The sequence below is a fragment of the Eptesicus fuscus genome, chromosome 15 (assembly GCF_027574615.1).
Source record: "Eptesicus fuscus isolate TK198812 chromosome 15, DD_ASM_mEF_20220401, whole genome shotgun sequence".
In the NCBI taxonomy this organism is placed as follows: Eukaryota; Metazoa; Chordata; class Mammalia; order Chiroptera; family Vespertilionidae; genus Eptesicus; species Eptesicus fuscus.
Genome location: NC_072487.1, coordinates 17,383,544 through 17,406,372, shown reverse-complemented (window position 1 = coordinate 17,406,372; position 22,829 = coordinate 17,383,544). Strand labels below are relative to the sequence as shown.

Sequence of the window (22,829 nt, the reverse complement as noted above, 5' to 3'; positions counted from 1 at the left end):
GAAAAAGTAAAGTGACAGAAAAGCAAAAATAAACAAATGAGAGGAAGATGTTGGGGAAAGGGAAGGTCATTTTTATTTAAATCACTTCAATACTTTAGCACAATGAAACAAAATGTAACTGTTGTCTTTGTGCGTAAATTTTAAATGTACGTTTCTCCAGAGAAACATTTAAACTTGATGTTATAGCTACTTCAGAAACTTTTGGAAGGAACAGATTCTTTTATGTGACAATTTGCTCTTCATAGGCAGAATCTGATATAGTAAAAACAGGAAGTTACCAACTCTCTCAGGGACTTCAGTGAGCTGTGGCACCTTCTTTAATAACAAACTTGGTGAAGGTTTTTTCGTGTTGACCTGTGACTGGTACATGGTTGGCACAAAGTAAGTGTTTCTTGACAAGCATACTACAGTAAAATAAAACTGAACGAAGGTATTGGGAAGAAGTGTTTGTTATTGCTCTGTATACAACTACTTTTGATAAAGGAAAAGTTCAGGACTCTGATGTTATGTGCAAGGGGTGTGTGTGTTTCCCTTGTATATTTTAGTAGACTTTTTGCTGAGTGACGGAGTAAATTCTCCACAGCAGTTTTATTGTCATTGGTTTTTTGGCACCAGAGACACTGTTGTTGTGATTACTATTTCTTTGCTTAAGTTATTAGAACTTCAGGTAATTTACTTGGCATTTGAAACTGCAAAGAAAGATCATTTAGAAGTTATATCTTATGCTTTGAAAATATCCAATGGTTCTTATGTTAGAGAAACTCTTTCACCACACTGAACAAAACACAATAGAGATTTGATGGACACAGTTAAAACAGCCAAAGAAATAAATTTCTCAATCTTGGTAACAGCCAGTTAGATGGTTACACTCTTGGTTTCTTAACCTGGGGAACATGAACTTGAGCGGAAGAAAGCATCCTTTATTGTCACTAATCTCCAGTGAAATTCAGTATTTCAATTTTAATATAAGCAACCAACATAGGAAATTACAGATCTTCTTATGTTACAATTGCTGCAGATATCTCAAATTGTCAATCCTTATTTCTGTTTCAAAATTACCATAATTATAATTTTACTTGTGTTTCTTTTTGGTCTAATATTTTAAGAAGTAGGAAGGTTCTTCAGGTAATTTGCTTTAAAAAAAATTAAAGTGTTATTTAGTAATGAAATTTTAATTTCTTGTAAAGTATAATTTCTCTAGTTTTTTGTTTTAGTGATTCTAGATGTATATTTCAGCAATGTATGTGGCCATCTTTATTGGGAGGGAGCTAGACTAAGGCACCTACAGTTGCACACTAAAGCTTTCAGTAACTTTTTTTTAAATTTAGGAGTAAAATAAGCACCTTTAAAAGCAAAATAAATGTAGCTTTTTAAAAAGGGTAATCTTAATACTTATCTTAAAATTCTAAATATGACATTAAATTTATAAAGATATCAAAGTATCCTTTAATGCTCAATTGTTTCTTTGATTTATTTAATGATATAAAATTATTTTTTTGGTAATTACATTTTTACTACCTGGTTTTTATGTAACAAAATATTTAGTACCCTTTTTATATAGTTGCTGGACAATATGATTCTATAATTCAAGAAAAGCGAATGATATTCCAGTGATTCAGAAATTGTTCCATTAATCAGTTATTCTTATATATTTTAAATCTTCAAAGAAAGAATCAATTTTCAAAACTATACTAGTAAGTGATGACTTATAACGTTAGAGTAATTAACAATAGTAATTCAGTAATAAATGATCTGAAACTTGACTAGTTCTTAGCTTTTATCTCAATGTAAGGTATATGTGACCTGTTTTTTTTAAAGGAATATGGGGTGTTATTTTCCTTTTCTAAGTGTGTCTGACGAGTGTTACCTCTGGGAACGGTGACGTCTACAAAATGTTACTGTGGACACTGCAGACCATACTTCACAGCGCTCCCTCCTGCAGATCTGCTGCTACAGGGGAATTCGGAGGTGAAAAGAAATAGAAACCAACGTTGTTAAAACTACATCTCAAGTTAATTGAATCTATTTCTCATTACCCTTACAGGAAAGTATCAGGCTTCAGACAATATAAACTTAACTTGTAGAAATCCACAGCTTTGGAGAAACAGGTTGTTCAGAGTCTGTTTTGAAAATATGACGTGTGAGAACCACAGGCTGCTGTGAGGTGTCCGGGGAGGAGGTCATGTGATGGATTTCTGTCACAAGCTCAGTCTTCCCACGCCAGCACGCTTCCTGTGGTGTTTCTGCAGCGGAATCCTCGGCCTGTTTTTCCTTACGTCACAGCAGCATGCTGTCTCACAGTTTCTTCTTTTTAACGGGAAAGACGCTGAGGACGTCTCTTCTTTCTGAGTAAAGATGGCTGTAGGTAAAATACATACCTATCGTGAAGAAGGAAATGGTAAAAGTAAATAAGATTGATTAATCATTTCTTTGGAACAAACCATAGTTTTAAAATACAGTTAGCGCTGCCTGGAGGCCAGGGCTCAGACACTTGGCAGGAGGGGTTCGCAGAAGGGAATGTAAAGCAAACCATCTCACTGAGTGATTATTGAAAGGATTTCATTTTTCCCTTTCTTCAAGGGAGCGCTCTCCACCTCCCCTAATGTTTCACATTTGTCTTCTCTTTTGTGTTACCTTGTAGCGATAATCACTATTCTTGGGGATTTGTGATGGTTAGAGCTGGGGAAGCTAAAATTTAATAGTGGAAGTCTTTTTCCCCATTTCCTGGGAAATTGACCAAGTTTTTTCAACTGTAAGTTTTTGTTATATACATTTTTCTTACTTGCTAGGAAAGAAACAGACAGATAACTAAATAGAACTGCTTATTTTGACATCTATAATGCAGTTTTTCTGCTAGTAAAACTGTTCTGGTTCGTTTGATCTTGAAAAAATTAGTATAATTTGTAGGTGCTTTACTAACAAGGTCTAACTCATCGTGTCAGGCTTCCTCTTCGTTCTTTCCCGTGTTTGTAGACCTTTTTGTTACGGTTGATGGCAGCACAAAACAAACACCACTTACCTATAAAGAGAATCATGAGATATATTTTCAGCACATATGGGAAGTAGATGGATAGGTCAAAGGGCAGCTGTGTGGAGTAAGTGCCAAACGATTCAAAATAAGGCAGCGACTGATAGACGGCAAATGCTGTTTAAAGAAAAAAGAGGGCATCATGGAGGTTTCTCTGCTTTAGAAATATCTATGTATGGGTAGATGTGTCTGCACAGGGAAGGGTATTTTTAATGTGATGACTGCTGAATCTTTTAGCTAAAGTTACAGTTTGATGTAGAAATATGCTGAATGATTAAACTGGCAAGGCCATGACAGCAGTGTGACTTGTTGAATTTTTGTCCATCTTATACTTTAGAGATCGTTTACAATGTTATCTCAAAATACCTGTCCCTTTAGCCACAAATAGGGGTGGGTGACATATGAACAGACAGAAAATGCAGCATATGTTTTCCTCGTCAAGTTTCGCAACACACATTAGTATAGTAGAGATTCTGAAAAGCTCTGCAATAAAGTAACTGGTTTCAGAAGCAGGTCCAAGATGGCCTCATAAGAGCATGCTAAGCTCACCCACTCCCATTTAGAACAGTTTCTGAGAGTCAGCTGAGGGCCAATTGCACAACTTCTGCAGAACAAGTAAGAGAGAAAGAAAGAGACCACAGAGAGAAGGTCGGGGGAACAACCCAGGAATGGAGGAACCAGTGAGCACCAGTTTGTTTCCCTGCGCTTGGACAGTGGGTGGGAATCCTGGCCAACTTGTAGGGCTGCTGTAGCAGGTCCCCAGCCATCGCTTTTGAGCTAGCTCCAGCAGGAAGAGAAGGGTGCCATGTGCAGGGCAAATACTGCTAGGCACTGCTACATGCAACCACTGGGCTACACATGTATGTGAGGCTCCCAAATCCAAAGTACAGATCTAGCCAAGCATTAGAGAGCCCGCAGGCAGGGCTGCCCTGCCTGGAGAATGTGCAGAACTAGCACATATGGTTGCGCTTCCAAAATCATTCTACAAAGCCAGCATTATTTTCTTGTAGTTTGGTTATTAAAGCCAGACAAAAAACATTACAGGCCAATATCCCTGATGAAATGCATACAAAAACTCAACAAAATATTAGCAAACCGAATTCAATATTAATAAAAAGATTATACACATGATCAAGTGGGGTTTATACCAGGAGTGAAAGGTTCAATAAAAGTCATAGGATTATCAATAAATGCATAAAATTTGAGATTTTTTTCATAAATGGATGTTGGATTTTGTCAAAGTGGGTATAGAAAGGCTATACAGGACAAAGCCACAGCTAACATCATAAATGACAGTGAAAAATCTAGGATCAGAATAAAAGACAAGGATGCCCACTCTCACCACTGTTATTCAATATAGTATTGGAAGTCCTAGCAATCTGACAAGAAAAGGAAATAAAAGGCATCCAAGTTGGAAAGGAAGAAATAAAACTCACTATTTACAGATGACATGATACTATATAGAAAAACCCTAAAGAATCCATATAAAAATAGAATGAATTAAGTAGCAGGATACAAAATTAATGTACAGAAATTTGTCATGTTTCTATACACTAATAACAATCGGAAAGAGAAATTTAAAAATCCATTCGCTAGTGATGCTTAACATCACTAGTTATAAAGGAAATGAAAACTACAATGAGATGCCCCCTCATACCTGTTAGAAATAACGAGTGTTAGAGATGGAGAAAGGAAAATTTATATACTGCTGGTGGGAATGTAAATTGGTACAGCCACTATGGAAAACAGTATGACGGTTCCTAAAAGAAATTTATAGCTACCATATCAATCCCTCTTATGGGAACCTACCTGAAATTTTTTAAAACATTTATAACCATATGTACCCCTACATTCATTGCAGCATTATTCACAATAGTCAACACAGGTAAACAACCTAAGTGTCCTTCGATGAATAATTAGATAAAGAAGATATGGTACATTTATACAATGGAATAGTATTCATAAAAAGTGAAATACTACCCTTTGTGACAATGATGGATCTTGAGAATATTGTGCTAAGTGAAAGAAGTCAGTCATAAAAATGACAGGAAATGTGATTTACTCATTTGTGGGGTATAAAAAAGCCATACTCATAGATACAGATAACAGAATGGTAGTTACCAGAAGGGGGAGGGAGGGAGGAATGATAAAGTGGGTAAATGGGTTCAAATATATGTAATGGAAGGAGGCTAGACTTGGGGGTGGTGAACACACAATAGAGTATACAGATGTCATATTATAAAGTTGTACACCCAAAATTTATCTAGTTATTAATCAATGTAACCCCAATTAATTAAAAACAGTATCAGCCAAAACGAGGAGACAGAGAAACTTATTTAAAATGAAAGACTTGGACAAAACTCCAGTAAAGGTGCTAAATGAAATGGAGATGAGCAATATACCAGATCAAGAGAACTTCAACAAAAAGATAAAAAATGTTTTTAAAGTACCATTTAGAACTGAAGAACGTAATAAGTGAAATGAAAACTAGACTAGAATAAATAAACATCATATTAGATGAAGCAGAGGATCAAATCAGCTACCTCAAAGACAAGGTAGTAGAAAACACCTAATCAGAAGATCTAAAAGAATTTTAGAAAATGAGGATAGTTTAAGTGACGTCTGGGACAACATAGAGCACATCAACATTCATGTCATAGGGCTCCCAGAAGGAGAAAGGAGAGACATGGGGATTGAAAACCTACTTGAAGAAATGGTAGAAAATGTAATTCATCTGGTGAAGGAAATATACACACAAGTCCAGGAAGCACAAAAAGTCCTAAGCAAGATGAAACCAAAGAGTCTGACACCAAGATAAATTGTGATTAAAATGCCAAATGTTAGCCCTAGCTGATTTGGTTCAGTTGATGGAAAGTCAGCCTGCAGACTGAAGGGTCCTGGGTTCGACTCCATTCAAGGGCACATGCCCGAGTTGCAGGCTTGATACTTAGTAGGGGACATGCAGGAGGCAGCTGATCAATGATTCTCTCATCGATGTTTCTATCTCTCCCTCTCCCTCTCTGAAATCAATAAAAATTAACAATAAGATGCCAATGGTTAAAGACAGAGAATCTTAACAGAACCAAGAGAAATGCAGCTAGTTAAATACAAGGGAGCTCCCCCTAGGAAAACTAGAAGATTTTTCAATAGGCCAGAAGGAAATAGCATAAAACATTCAAAGTGATGAACGGGGGACAATTTACAACCAAGATTACTCTACTCAGCAAGGTTATAATTTAAAATCGAAAGAGAGAAAACGTTACCCAGACAAACAAATGCTAAAGGATTTCATCACTACTAAACCAACATTACAAGAAATATTAAAGGGACTTCTTTAAGTAGAAAAGGTCAAAACTAAAAAGAAAATACAGGAAATGAAAAATCTTACTGACAAAGACAAATACTTAGTAAAGGTAGTGGGTCAACCTATTATAAAGCTAGTATGAAGATTAAAGGCAAAAGTAGGAATAATATGCATAAATACAATAATAAATTAAGGGATACACACAAACACATATAAAAGAGGGGGAAAATGCTATTTTAGAATGTGTTCTAAAAGCAACCATCAGCTTAAAGCATCCTGTTCTATATGAAGCACATAGTAGCTACAAACCAAAAACCTATGAGATACACAAAAAATAGAAAAGAATCCAAACATAACACTATACAAAGTCGTAAATATATAAAAGAAGAGAGCAGGAGAAGAAGAACCACAAAAAACAATCAGGAAAATGCAATAATTACATACATGTCAATAATTAAATGTAAATTGACTAAATGCTTTAGTCAAAAGACATTAGGTAGCTGAATAGATAAAATAATAAGACCTACACATATGCTCCAATACTTCAGATCAAAAGAGACACAGAGATAAAGTAAAGAAATGGAAAATGATATTTCATACAAATGGAAATTTTAAAAGCTGGGGTAGCAATATTTATGTCAGACAAAACAGACTCAAAGGCTGTAATCAGGGACAAAGAAGAACATTTTATAATGATAAATGGATCAATCCAACAAGAGAACATAACTCATAAACATCTACACACCCAATGTAGGTGCACCTAAATATATAATGCAGATATTGTCAGACATAAAGGGAGAGGTCCTCAGTAATACCATAAATATTGGTATTTATTGGTTAATAGTAGGGGATATTAACACCCCACTTAATCAATGGATAGATAACCCAGGCAAAATCAACGAGGAAAGTGATCGGAATGAAACATTAGATTGGATGAACTTAATAGATATTAATAGGACATTTCATTCAAAAACAGAATATATATTCTTTTCAAGTGCAGTGGAACATTTTCTAGAATAGGCCACAAACCAAGTCTCAATAAATTTAAGAAGTAGAAATCCCATCAAGCATCTTCTCTGATCAAAACAGTATGAAATTAGAAATCAGTTACAAGAAGAAAATCAGAGGGGGAGGACCCACAAACACATGGAGGCTGAACATACTACTCAATGATGAATGAGTTAACAGTGAGATCAAGTAGGGAATCAAAAGGTAGCTTAAGACAAATGAGAAGGCAAACACGTGACCAAAATGGGACACAGCAAAAGCAGTTTTAAAAGAGTGATTCATACATCTACCTAAAGCAACAACAAAAATCTCAAATAATCTAACCTTAACAAAGCCCAAAATGAACAGAAGGAAGATAATAAAAATCAAAGGGGAAATAAATGAAACTAAAACATACACACACGCACACAATAGAAAAGATCAATGAAACCAACAGCAAGTTCTTTGAAAAGATAAGTAAAATTGATAAACCTTTCACCAGACTCATCAAGAAAAAAAAAAAAAAGAGTCCAAATAAATACAATCAGAAATGAAATGACAACAGAAACCACAGAAATACAAGGAATTATAAGAAAATGCTGAAAACAATTATATGCTAACAAATTGGACAATCTAGAAAACATGGATAAATTCCTAGAAACACAACCTTTTAAGACTGAATCAGGAAGAAATAGGAAATCTGAATAGACCAATTGCTAAGAACAAAAATGAATCACTAATAAAAATAACACACCAACAAACAAAAGTGTGGACCAGATGGCTTCACGTGTGAATTCTACCAAATATTCAAAGAATAATTAACCCCTGTCCTCAAACTATTACAGAAAATTGAAGAGGAGGGGAAGCTCCCGAACTTATTTCATGAGGCCAGCATTGCCCTGATACCAAAGCCAGACAAAGACAACACACAAAAGTAAAATTCCAATTTAGCTGCAAAAATCCTTAACACAATGCTAGCAAATGAAATCCGGCGATACATTAAAAAGACTATACACCATGATCAAGTGGGATTTATTCCTAGGATGCAAGGCTGGTTTAGTATCTGCAAATCAATTAGCATGACACAAACTAAATGAAGGATAAAATCATCCGATCATATTTGATAGATGCAGAAAAAGCATTCGATAAATCCAACATCCAATCATGATTAAAAACTCAGCAGAGTAGTTATAGAGGAAATGTACCTCAACATAATCAAGGCCACCATAAATAACAAACTATAGCTGACATCATAGTCAACAGCGAAAAGCTGAAATCTTTTTCTTTAAGCTCAGGACTAAAACAAGGATGTCCACTTTCACCTCTCCTATTTGACACAGTATTGCAAATCATAGCCACACAATCAGACCAAAAATAAATAAATAAATAAGAGGCATCCAAATTGGAAAGGAAGAAGTAAAACTCATTATTTGCACAATACCTGGTACTATATATACTAGTAGACAACTCTAAAGAATTCATAAAAAAATATTAGAATAAATAAATTCAGTGAAGTTGCAGGATACAAGATGGATATTCAAAAATTGATTGCATTTTATACACCAATATCAAACTATCACAAAGAAAAATTAAGAAAACAACCCCATTTACTATTGCATCAAAAAGAATAAAATATCTAGGAATAAATTTAACCAAGGATGTAAAAGGTTTGTACTCAGAAAACTATAAAACATTGCTCAAAGAAATTGAAGAAGACACAAATGGAAGCATATACCGTGCTCATGGATAGGAATAATTAACATTGTTAAAATGTCCATATCACCCAAAGCAATCTGTAGATTTTATACAATCCTTATCAAAATACCAATGACATTTTTCACATGACTAGAAGAAATAATCCTAAAATGTATATGGGACCAACAAAGACCCCAAATAGCCAAAGCAATATTGAGAAAGAAGAACAAAGTTGAAGGTATCACACTACCTGATAGCAAACTATACCACAAGGCTATAGTGATCAAACAGCATGATACTGGCATTAAAAACAGACACATAGATCAATGCAATAAAATAGACAGCCCAGAAATAAGTCTATGCTTATATGGTCAATTAGCATACAGCAAAGGAGGCAATAATTTACAATGGGATAAAGACAGTCTCTTTAATAAATGATGATGGAAACTGGACAGACAAGTGTACAATATTAACTAGACCACTTTCTTATGTCATATACAAAAATAAAATGAATTAAAGACTTAACTATAAGTCCTGAAACCATAAAACTCCTAGAAGAAAACATAGGCAATAAACTCTTTGACATTGGCCTTAGCAATATTTTTTTAGATATGTCTTCTAGGGCAAAGACAACAAAAAGAAAGACAATAAGTGTGGCTAAATTAAGCTAATAAGCTTCTGCATTGCAAAGGAAACCAACAACAAAACTAAAGGGCAACCTACTAAATGGGAGAAGATATTTGCAAATGATATATCTAGTAAGGATTAATACCCACAATATATAAAGGCCTCATACACCTTAACATAAAAAAAAAAAATCCATTTGATGGTAGCCATTCTGTCCTTTTACTTTGCATCCCTCTGCTAAATAGTGAGTTGGAGCATTTTTTCATATGAATCTTGTTCATCTGTATGTCCTCTTTGGAGAAGTGTCTATTTAGGTCCTTTGCCCATTGTTTAATTGGATTATTTGTCTTCCTTTTAAGTTGTATGAGTTATTTATATATTTTAGAAATTAACCCCTTATCAGATGTATCATTGGCAAATATGTTCTCCCATACAGTGGGCTTTTTTCCATTTTGTTGATGGTTTCTTTTGCTGTGCAGAAGCTTTTTATTTTGATGTAGTCCCATTTGTTTATTTTCTCCTTTGGTTTCCTTTGCACTCAGAGATGTCTCAGCAATTATATTGCTAAGAGAGATGTCTAAGACTTTGCTACCTATGGTTTCTTCTAGGATTTGCATTGTTTCACAACTTATGGCAAGGATGTGGAGTAAAGAAAACCCTAGTACACTGCTGGTGGGAATGCAGACAATGGAAAACAGTATGGAGTTTCTTCAAGAAATTAAAAATGGAACTGCCATTTGACCCAGTGATCCCACTTCTAGGAAGATATCCTAAGAAATTCAAAACACCAATCATAATGAATATATGCACCCCAATATTCATAGCAGCACTATGTACAATAGCCAAGATCAGGAAACAGCCCAAGTGCCCATAAGTAAATGAGTGGATAAAAAAGTGGTGGTACATTTACACCATGGAATACTATGCAGCAGTAAAAAAGAAGGATCTCTTACGCTTTGAGACAGCATGGAGGGACCTGGAGAGTATTATGCTAAGCGAAATAAGCCAATCAGAGAAACATAAGTATCATATGATCTTACTTATATGTGGAATCTAATGACCAAAATAAACTGATGAACAAAATAGATCCAGAGACATAGAAGCATGCAGCAGACTGACAAATTTCAGAGGGGAGAGGGGAAGAGACTAAGCAAAGAATTTATATGCATTGTGCATAACCCATGGACACAGACAATAGTGTGGTCAGTGAAGGCCGGGAAGAGGGTTGGTGAGAGATGAAGAGGAGTCACAGGGGTGAGGGAAAGGGGGCATCTGTAATACTTTCAACAATAAACATAATTTTTTAAAAATAATTCCATTTAAAAATGGGCAGAGAACATGTATAGACACTTCTCTGAAGAGGGCATACAAATGACCAATAGATACATGAAATGATGCTCAACATCACTAATCATAAGGGAAATGCAAATGAAAACCCCTATGAGATACCACCTTGCACCTGTCAGACTGGCTGTTACCAAATCAACAAACAGGTGTTGGCAAGGATGTGGAGAAAATGAAACCCAGGTGCACTATTGGTGGGACTTCAAATTTGTGCAGCCACTATGGAAAACAGTATGGAGGCTCCTCAAAAAATTAAAAATAGACTTGATGACCCAGCAATTACACTTTCTAGTATGTATCCAAAGAAATCCAAAACACTAATTCAAAAAGATAGATGCACCCCTATGTTCACTGCAGCAATAATTTCAATAGCCAAGTTGGAAGCAACCTAGGCATCCATCAATAGACAAATGAATAAAGATTTTGTACATACATATATATATAAGGGAATATTAGCCATAAAAAGAATGAAATCTTGCCTTTTGCAACAACATGAATAGATCTAGATAGAGAGAATTATGCTAAGTTACATAAGTCAGAGAAAAACAAATACTGTATGATTTCATTTACATATGGAATCTAAAAAACAAAATAAATAAAACAGAAACAAATAGATATGCAGAACAAACGGATACTTGCCACATGAGAGGGGATTGGAGTGGTGGGGAGAAAAGGTGAAAGGAATTAAGAAGTATGAATTGCCAGTTATAAAAGTAGTCATAAGGATGTGATATAATACATCATAGGGAATCCTACCTAATAAAATGGTAATATGTAAATTACCATCACTCCGCTACGCCCACGATTGGGCCAGAGGGAGGCGCAGGGGGCGGAACTCGGGGTGGCCGGGGTAGCCGATTGGGCCAGCAGGACACTGAGCTCACGTAGCCAGTGGCCACGCAAGCTCAGCGTCTGCGCCATGGCTGTGCTGCAGAACAGAAGGGGCCTCTGGGGCAGCGAGCTCACGTCCCGCTGGGGACCATCAAAAGCGGGGGAGCTGGGTGCCTGTCCGCTCCAGCACCAGGCCTTTCAGAAGCCTTCACTGCGCTGGCACCCAGCTCCCCTGCGATCGAAAGCGAAAGCATGTAGGGGACCCTACACGTGCATGATTCAATCATGCACTGGGCCTCTAGTATAGACAATAATATTGTAATAACTATGTTGCCAGATGGGTACGAGGCCTGTTGTGGTGATCACTACATCCTATCTAATAAAGAGGGAATATGCTAATTGACCCTCACACCATTGCAAAGATGGCAGCGCCCACAGCCAATAAGGAGGTAATATGCTAATTGACTGCCCTGCCCTCAAAGATGGCGGTGCCCACAGCCAGTAAGGAGGGAATATGCTAATTGACTGTCACGCCCTCAAAGATGGTGGCACCCACAGCCACAAGATGGCAGCACCCAGTCCCCTCAGCCCCCAGCCGCCCAGGGCTGGCCAAGGTGCAGGCAAGCCTCCGATGGCGGCTGCCCAGCTGCCCAGGGCTGGCTCGAGGCACAGGCAAGCCTCAGATGGTGGTTGCCCAGCCTCCCAGGGCCACCCGAGGCTCAAGTAACCAGGGCTGGCCAAGGCTTGCACTGCTGGCAGTGACAGCAGCAGAGGTGTGATGGGGCGTCATCTTCCCCTGATCGCCGGGTTGCCTCCCACCCCTGAGGGCTCCTGAACTGTGAGAGGGGTCAAGGCCAGGATGAGGGACCCCCACTCCAGTGCATGAATTTTCATGCACCAGGCCTCTAGTAGGTATATAAATGTCTAACCACTATGCTGTACACCTTAAACTAATATAATATTATATGTCAACTATAATTGAACATTTAAAAAAATTTAAATGCAATACATAATCAAACCTATTTTGATTCAGTTGGTCAAAATGGAAGTGAAATTTAATGGGTGAGGCCTGAATTAATAATGCACTGAACTAGGATTACTGGATTTTTCTCTAGTTTCCAGATAAAAATCAATTACAAATGTCAGGCCTTTTTATATATAGTTTCCCATTTTCCATATTTAAGATGATGTAAATAATATATGCTGCATCTTTCCTCACATAAGGGAACAGTAAAAACCTTAAATTTCCTTTTCAAGGAGAAACTTTAATCAATCTAACATAATGTCATCAAACAACTAATTACATAATTAAAAAAGTCAAGGAGAAGACGTCTGGGTAAAGTATTGCTAAGTACATCTAGATGATCTAATGGTGACTGAATGGCTCTTCTCAGCTTGTAATTCAGCTGTTCCAGATGGATTCCTATCATATAAAATTACATCATTATAAATACTCTACTCAGATTTAGAATTTGTCTTAAGATACTCAGAAATTCACTTGGTTAAAGAAAAAATATATAACCAAAACTATTTAATCTACTTTTGAGATGAAATGTGGAATTAAAATTTGCATAAAATCCAACTATAATAGCAATACTGGATCAGAAGCTAAGTTGTAATAACCAAGATGAAGGTTAAAAATGGTTTGAGAAAATCTATCCCATGTAGAAAATTATAGACATGGTTCAGGAAATCCTTATATAGGGCAGGGGGAAGGGAAAGGGCACTAAATTAGAAGCCATGAGGAATTCCAAAATTCTCTCTCTCAAAGAGTTTACCACCTATTTGAGAACAAAATATACATATGAAATGACCAAAGACATCTGTGCAGAGTGAAAGTGAGATGGGGAGGAGGGAAGAGGAAGGCAAGGAAGAGACAATCAGTGACTTCCAGGTACCAGTATTCAGCCATTAAAAAAAAAAAAAAGAAGCAATGGTAAGATATGTACACATACAATACCTTAATTAAAAAAAAATGACAGTAAAAAATAAAAAAATAAAGCATATTGAAAAGAGAAAAAAAAAAAAGAAGAAGAAATCTTGGCATCTGAGACAGCATGGATGGACCCAGGTAGAGAGTATTGCATTAAGTAAAATAAGTCAAGATAAATACTGTATGATTTCATTTATATGTGGAATCTAAAAAACAAAACAGAAACAAACTCATAAATACAGAGAACAGGCTGATGGTTGTCAGAGGGGTGGGGTGGGGTGGGATGGGGTGAAAAAGGAGAAGGGGATTAAGAAATACAAATCTGGCCCTAACCAGTTTGGCTCAGTGGATAGAGCGTTGGCCTGCGGACTGAAAGGTCCCAGATTCGATTCTGGTCAAGGGCATGTACCTTGGTTGTGGGCACATCTCCAGTAAGAGGTGTGCAGGAGGCAGCTGATCGATGTTTCTCTCTCATCGATGTTTCTAACTCTCTATCCCTCTCCCTTCCTCTCTGTAAAAAAATCAATATATATTTTTTTAAAAAGAAATACAAATCTGCAGTAATAAAATAAGTCACAGCATGTAATGTGCAGCACAGGGAATCCCATATAATAAAAGCCCAGCAACCGAACAGCAGAACGACCAGATTGACCGGTTGACCAGTTGCTATGATGCGCACTGACCACCAGGGGGCAGACGCTCAATGCAAGAGCTGCCCCCTGGTGTTCAGTGCGCTCCGTGGGAGCGCTGCTCCCACAGCGGGCCAATTCCCGCAGGCCACGCCCCCCCACCAGTGCACAAGTCCAATCTCTGGGCCTCTAGTAGAGTCAATAATATTGTAAGAACTATGTATGGTGACAAATGGTATTGTGGTAACCACTTTGTAAGGTATATAAATGTTGAACCACTGCGTTGTATACCTGAAACTAATATTGTATGTCAACTATAATTTAAAATATTTTTTTAATTGGGGGGAAAATCTTCCCTGGGTCACTAAATTTGAAACCCCTCTTGGGTGAGTAAACAGACTTAAATTAAGTGATTTATCCAAAACTCGTACAGTGAGTTAATGAAGTTATAGCTTAGACTCATGTTTTTATCCTTTATCCGATATTTTGTCTACTGTGCAGAGCTGCTTCCCCCTGTAACTTTGCTTCTTCATGCTTTCCCTTTTCAAGGGAAGTATGCTAGGAAAGAAACATTGAGTCAGCTAAGCAGTGCCAAAAATAGCAATTTAATCATCAAAACATTTAGTGAACCCATTATAACTAGATGGCTTTTGTCAGTGAGTAATAGAGCAAGTCACTCTTTTCTTACCTTCAGCAAGAACACACAAAGGATAAATCGGCATCCATAGTGTCTGACTGAGCCATTTCAGGAAAGCATAGGAAATTCCTATGACTGATAACATGCTATTAGTGTACCTGAAAGGAGAAAAGGAACTTATAAGCATCATTTGCTGATGTCTGGGAAATAAAAGAATGAAATACGTTAGTATGTCATTAAATACACAGATAAAACTGGAATGAGTATAGAGTCCATACTTTATTTCCTGTTACTTAAGCAGAAGAGGTTTTAAAAATGGGGGAAGGGGAACCATGTCAGTCTGGCTTATGTCATGAGGTGGATCGAAAACCATCAAGTTTCTTGATTAGTGACATCGCTTTCACTCAGAAGCCAACCAAGCCCACTGCATGCAACAGGCAGCTAGGTTATTTGCTTGCATGCTTTTCTCCACAAACAAAACTTGTATATACTAGGGAATGACTTTTAAAAATAAAAATATGACTTCCAAGTTCCATTGGCATCCCTGTGTTTATGTAATTGTGCCATCTTAAAGAACTGTCCTGAGGAGTTTGTTTGGGTTACCGTAGGTGGTTGAAAACCTGCTTTTATGATGTAATAGATGAAGTGGTCTGGATCTTTGTATTTCTCTGTTCTCTGAATAGGCCAGTGGTGCTCAAGTATAAGCAAACATCAGAATCACCCAGAGGGCTTTCTAAGGCCCCAAAGTGTAAGATGCAGAGGGTACCAGGTAGAGCCTGAGAATTTATGTTACGAACAAATTCCAGTGGCTGAGGCCACTGGTCGAGAACTACTGGAATAGGTAGTGAATACATATGGCCAAACAAAATCCAAAACCTTGAAAAGCATGGTGAAAAGTAAATTTTTCTCTCACTCCAGGACCCTATTCCACTCCTCAAAGGCAATGACCAATGCCAATCCTACCTAATAAAATGGTAATATGTAAATTACCATCACTCCGCTATGCCCACGATTGGGCCAGCGGGAGGCACAGGGGGCGGGACTCAGGGTGGCCGGGGTAGCCGATTGGGCCAGTGGGACGCTGAGCTCGCGTCACCAGCAGCAGCGCGAGCTCAGCGTCTGCGCCATGGCTGTGCTGCGGCACAGAAGGGGCTTCTGGGGCAGCGAGCTCACGTCCCACCACGGACCATCAAAAGCAGGGGAGCTGGGTGCCTGTCTGCTCCAGCACCAGGCCTTTCAGAAGCCTCTGCTGAGCCGGAGGCTTCTGAAAGGCCTGGTGCACCGGCGGACAGGCACCCAGCTCCCCCGCGATTGAAAGCGAAAGCGTGTAGGGGACCCTACACATGCATGATTCAATCATGCACTGGGCCTCTAGTTTCTTATATAGTCCTTCAGAAATATTCTTTGCATATGTTTATCTATGTGTATCCTACCTAATAAAAGAGTAATATGCAAATTGACCGTACCTTCGCTACACCCATAAGCCATGCCCACCAGCCACACCCACCATCCAATCAGGAGCAAATATGCACATTAACCCAGCAAAGATGGCGGGGGGTGGGTGTGGGGGCAGCGCCCGCTGTCGGTGGGATCCAAGCTGTGATGGCGGACTGGGGCATGCCAGCTGCTGCCTGACCAGATCCCGGATAGGGTCTTGGAGTCAGCCACCACCAGCGGGGGCTGACTCCTAGCCCCTATCATGGATCACGGACCGGGGCAGGCGGCGGGGGTTAGCGCCCGCAGCCACCTGACCAGGTCCACGATCACGGATCACGGACCAGGGCAGGCGGCATGGGTTAGCGCCCACAGCCGCCTGACCAGGTCCCCAATAGGGACTTGGAGTCTAGCATAACAAAAAGAAGATTCAGCAAAAGCAGGAGACAAGGTTTCATAAGTTCTCCCCCAGGTCACCACTGTTCTCTTATACATTTTAATTATCCCAGACTTTGCCTGATGGGATTTGATTTGAATTATGCCTGATAGAGATTACATGGCATGAATTGTAGGTTCATTCTTTCTTTTTGTGGTTGTCTGACTGAGAAAGGCCTTGGAATGAGAGAAGGCACTTTTATTTTCCTTTTTCATTCTATAGAGACTGAGGAATTATAGTTATATGAAGAAGTTAGTGAGAGAATGAAAGTCTCATGCTGTATTTTTCTGTAAGTTTTATCATATGGACTATCAAAAACTTGATCGCGGACCTGGTCAGGCGCTCCGGGCGCTAACCCACGCTGCCTGCCCTGGTCCGTGATCCGTGATAGGGGCTTGGAGTCAACCCCTGCTGGCAGCGGCTGACTCCAAGACCCTATCCGGGACCTGGTCAGGCGGCTGCCAGCGCTAACCACGCAGCCTGCCCCAGTCCACCATCATGGCTTGGATCCCACCGGCAGCAGGCGCTGCCCCCTCTTCCCGCCCCCGCCATCTTTGCTGGGTTAATGTGCATATTTGCTCCTGATTGGCTAGTGGGTGTGGCTTATGGGTGTAGCGAAGGTACAGTCAATTTGCATATTACTCTTTTATTAGGTAGGATATATGTATGTATGTATGTATGTATGTATGTATGTATGTAAGAAAGATGTCATCTGCTAATAAAAACAATTTTCCTCTTTCCTTTCCAATATGGATGCCTTTTACATCATTTTCTTGCCTAATTGCCATGGTTAGAACAATGGTGAATAGAAGTGGCTAGAGTAGACATGTTTGTTTGTTCCTGATCTTGGGATGAAAGCATCAGTCTTTCATCATCCATCATGTTAGCTGTGAAGTTGAGAAATTTTCCTAGTCTTGCTTTTTAGAAAGTCATTCTAGGATAAATTTGGAAGATAATTGTACCCTCATTTTATAGAAGAAAAAAGTTTAGTTTCAAAAAGGTTATATACTCCAGAATTTTACTCCTACATTAAGAGAAATGAAAATATGTGCATACAAATCTTGCACATGGATATTCATGCAGTAACAATCCAAGTGGATAAAGTATGGTATATCAATATGAGGGAATATTATTCAGCCATAAAAAGGAATGAAGTACTGATAGATGTTACAACATGGTTGAACCTTGAAAACATTATGCTAAGTAAAAGGAGCCATTCACAAAAGACCACATGTTGTATGACTATTTATCTGAAATGTCCAGAATAGGCAAATCTGTAGAGACAGTACACTAGGAGCTGGGAGAAGGAGGGAATGGGGAGGGACTGCTAATGGGTTTGGGGTTTCTTTTGGGGGTGATGAAAATGTTCTCAAATTAGATAGTGGCAATGGTTGCATATGTTTCTGAATACATTAAAAACCAAATTTTATACTTTAAAAAGGGTGAATTTTAAGGTCTGTAAATTATCTCAATGCTGTTATTTTTAAAAAAAGAAAAGGTTAAGTGACTTGCCTAAAATCATAGAGCAAGTCATAGTGGAAGTGGGGTCATCCTGAGTTCTCCTTTTATGTCCAAAGTCTTTCCATGGCAGCCTGAGGTCACTCCCAAGGCACAAGTCACCGCTTTCTGTGATGGGTCTCCTGAGCTTATCTGAGCCTGAATCAGCTCAGAAAGAGTCAGGCATACCAGGGAATGATACATTGGAAAGCCCAGAGGAGGCTCTGTGTCTCACAAACAGGAAGTCATGGGCTACGAAAGTCCATAAAGTTTGTCCCAAATCTAAGAAACTTTATCAGTTAAAAAATGAGAAACAATTTGCTAAGTTCTACAAACCAAAACTTACAGTCATTTTAATTCAACAAAATATTCTAATTCACTCTAGGGCTCAACCCATTATTTAACAGTATTTTAACTCAGCTAAGTAACTGACCATGTAATACAGAATTTACAGAACCTCAGCTAATTTGTTCCCTGCCCACACCCAGATCTTTCAAGTGGGAGGGGCAGTTCTCTTTTGTGAAAGCTGAGGTAGCAGTTAGGACAACCCCTCAAAGGGAGCCAGTGAGCAGACTGTTTACCCCACTGCTGCTAGAGATAGACGAGGCTCATCTCCTTGCGAAGTTTTAGAATTAGAAGGAAACAAGATGAGCTAGTGTGCAAGCAAGGGTCCTTACCCTGAGGCCTAAGGATTTGCAAGGAGTCCACAAAAGAACTTCAGTCATGTGAACCCCCTGGAAGTGCATACGAAAATGTATGTGGAGGTACATTTTTTCTCAGGGAGATGAGGGCCTATATTGAAAAAAATTCCTGAATTCGCAGAAATCAACTCTAAGTTCTGACAATGATATGATAAAAGTCTTGCCTTGCTTATTAGAGTAACAAGGACCAGAGCAACTGCAAGGAATGCCTTTCATTCGAAAACAGCTGTGAGATTTATTGCAAATTGGTGTTATGCCATGACTCCTGCTAGATACCTGCATTGCTGTGCTCCTGTAATAATACCACGGTGGGTTTGCATGTCTTTGGTATGCCCATTATGGACGGCAATAGAAATACATTTCAATATCAAGATGAAATAATTGTTTTCTCTAATTGATTACTCCAAGTAATCAAACCTAAGCAGCTATTAATATTTTCCCTGAAGAAAGCAATCTGCCTCTCTTTAAGAGATTATTTTGCCTCCTTACCTAACCATATCCAATAGATTCCAGAAGATGAATAAAACACACACGACATATTTCCCTTGGACTTCCTCTTGACTGGTGATCACCACAAACAGGATGATGATTCTCTCTGTAAGCTAACAACAACAACAAACCATCAGAGTCAAGAATTAGGATCATCTATTAAGCATGTAATTTTCTAATTAAAAAAAACAGAGTTCCTCTTAAAAGTATGCTTTAACTAGAAATATGTATCCTAAATGGTTAACATAACCTCTGAAGCAGTAGGGTTACGGGTGAGTTTCATTTCCTCTTTTTTTTTTTTTTTTTTGTCCTGTATTCTCCAAATCATATATAATAAATAAAAAGATAACATATTTTATCTGAACCAGGATATTTCCCTTCCTGTAATACATGCACACAGGTTTTTATTCACTTTGACGAGCTTGTATTGCGTGTCTGCTATGTATTAGATGCTAAGGTTATGAAAGCATGGCCCTCGCTCCAGAGGGTAGCAGCAGCAAGAGAGTGTGAGGCAGTAACTAGAACACAGCGTGAGCAATGCTGTCACTCAAAGTGCAACGTCCAGGTGCACAGGTGAGGAAGATGCCCATCTGGGGAAAGGATGCAGATATATAAAGAAAGGCAACATTACAGTTGGATCTTGAAGAAGAGATGGGAGTTTTGAGGTAGATCAGCGAGGAAAAGGGCCATCCCAGGCCAAGGGAGTGGCCTCAGCAAAGAGGCAGAGATGTGACAGCACAGGGTGCACTGGGGAGGAATGAGACCCCTGGGGGCTGGAGTGGGTGCACAGAAGGGAATAATAGGAGAGACAACTGAATTGTGTTGGGGGTTGGGTTGTCAAGGGTTTTGAATGACAGACTGAGAAATTGCAATTTCATCCAACAAGGGAGCCATCGTAACTATTTTTTTTGGGGGGGGGGAGCAGGGAGGAGGGCAGGAGGAGAAGGGGAAGTAGTACAGTCCTAACTCTCATAAGCTGGTGGCAAATTAAAAGAATTCAACATATTCATTTACTTCAAGACAGTAAGCATTTACAAATTATTGAGAATTCACATACTTATGGCTTAGCTGTAATTACTGGCCTCAAAAAATGCTTGCCTCTTTCCCACTCTAAGTATAATGTGCCTTTTTATGTTGTAGTAATATCCCCTATACAGTCTGCATTTTTATGTTTTTAATAGGACATTTTACTTTTCTTTCAATGGTCAAAAGAAAATATACTGGAAATTGAGGGAGCATATTAGTGATAAAAGCAAGGGCAGGGTTGCTTTATATTTTTCAATAGCTGTCTTTATTTTTAAAGCAGCTCAGGGAGAAAAGACTGGGATAATCTATGACTTAGAATCATGGGCTGTTAGTCCTGGAAAGTCACTTAGTGCAGAGAAATCCAAGATTTGCCAACAGTGGTCACATGATCAGAAGTCCACTTGTATAACCTCTATCAGAATGTTTATGACTATAGCAGTGAGTCAAGAGGGTCCCTGCTGAGCTATGGGATTTAGATATGATTCAAACCTTAGTCAAACGACTAGAGCTATCTACACAGCTGTTTTTCATTTGTCAGCCTCTTGTTTCTTGATTTAATTTAATTCTAGTTCTATGAATTATATTTAACTGCAATGATCATTACTGAATGACCCAAGCTTGGCAGCCTTCAGATACAAGAACTTTAGCAGCAAACAATTTAGGAACTACCTAAGCTTACGTTCAATTGGTGCCTGCTAAGTAGGAAAATCATCCAGCTTTTGATAAAAATCTCGAGATGCACACACATGAATGCATACACAAAACACATATTTCTTTTTGTTATTAATCCTCACCTGAGGATATTTTTTCCATTGCTTTTCAGAGAGACTGAGAGGGAGAGAGGGGGGGAAAGGGGGAGAAGAAGGAGAAGGAGGAGGAGGAGGAGGAGGAGGAGGAGGAGGAGGAGGAGGAGGAGGAGGGAAGAGAAAGAGGAACATTGATATGAGAGAGATACATCCACTGGTTGCCTCCTGCACGCACCCCGCCAGGGGTGGGGAGTGAACCCACAACCCAGGTACCGACCCTTGACCGGGAATCTAATCCCCAACTTTTTGGTTCAGGGACCAGTGCTCTAACCACTTAGCAACACTGGCCAGGGCAAAAAACACGTATTTCTAATTACATGGTTGACTACTGCAGAAAATATCTTCAAAAAGAGAGACTGGAGCTGCACAATGATATTCACCCTGTTCAAAATCATCACTTGAGGGTTTGTGACAGGTTAAGTGAGAGAATCCCAACTGCATAGAAATCAGCAATCAACATGCCCCCGAAAGCACACAAACCACGTGCATACATGTGGATATGTGAAGATCCCCCCGACAATGTCAGTCTAATTAACAAAGTATCTGATGATTATTCTAACTTGACCATTCAATGGCAACACAATGGAAGAATTTAGGTGGAGACAGTCTTAAATTGATGTCAGCATTTATTGGTTACTTTATGCCAGGTTCCAATTATACATCACCTCATTTAATCTCCCTAACAACCCTAAGAAGTACTATTATTATTATCTGCCTCTGTATTTCATAAAGTGAAGGTGACCTACCTAAAGATCTGGAATCAAAATCTAAACAATGTGATTCTAAATCCCTCATTCTGAAACACTATGACATGTCATCTTTGTTACTTTATGGGCTACCCCTGCGCCTATTCTCCAGGTTATAGTCTATTCTTTTTAAAAGCCTCTCCTCAAAAGTTAAACCTTAAAGCAAGAACTTTGATTTTCTAAATCAACACCAAAACAATTTTGAGGAATAGACTTTAAATGTTTTACTTTCCTTTACATACAATCATTTCACCAGTTATTTGGAGCTTTACATTTGGGAGAACTTAGCACTTTGTCATTTTAAAACAAATCCTGTGAGAACATGACTGATTACTAATGAATGGTCTCGTAATGTTTAGAGCAACTCAAACAGGTATAATAAAAAATTCTATAACTTAGCCCCAATTAAGCATGGTGGTAATGTAGTCTGCTCAAAAGTATGGTAACTATAAAAAAAATATTTCGCATTTTTATATTCTATTTGGGAATCTTAAACTCCAGGTTAAGCAATGACTAAGCCTAAGCTATTACTTTATACATGGCAGCTAGCACTTTAGCTATAAACTGTGGAAGGCGGTAAAATGATACTTCAACTACAGGCAGAATTTCCAGAATCTTAAAAAATAAGCTGGCTTTAGCCTCAAGGACTATTTTACTTTTTCAATCCTATGAACTTTTG

At 38.6% G+C, this 22,829-nt stretch overlaps 1 protein-coding gene across 1 annotated transcript in view; it reads right to left on the bottom strand.

Annotated features, from left to right (window-relative positions):
- Positions 1 to 50: 50 nt before the first annotated feature.
- Positions 51 to 22,829, bottom strand: part of HACD4 (3-hydroxyacyl-CoA dehydratase 4) — a 34,614-nt gene continuing 11,835 nt past the window's right edge. Inside the window, exons 4-7 of the mRNA XM_008145043.3 lie at positions 19,573 to 19,685; positions 15,067 to 15,173; positions 3,020 to 3,145; positions 51 to 2,378 (exon numbers count right to left, since the gene is read on the bottom strand). Of these exons, the coding sequence (XP_008143265.2) occupies positions 2,296 to 2,378; positions 3,020 to 3,145; positions 15,067 to 15,173; positions 19,573 to 19,685 (429 nt within the window). The 3' untranslated portion in view covers positions 51 to 2,295. The remainder of the gene's footprint in view (positions 2,379 to 3,019; positions 3,146 to 15,066; positions 15,174 to 19,572; positions 19,686 to 22,829) is intronic.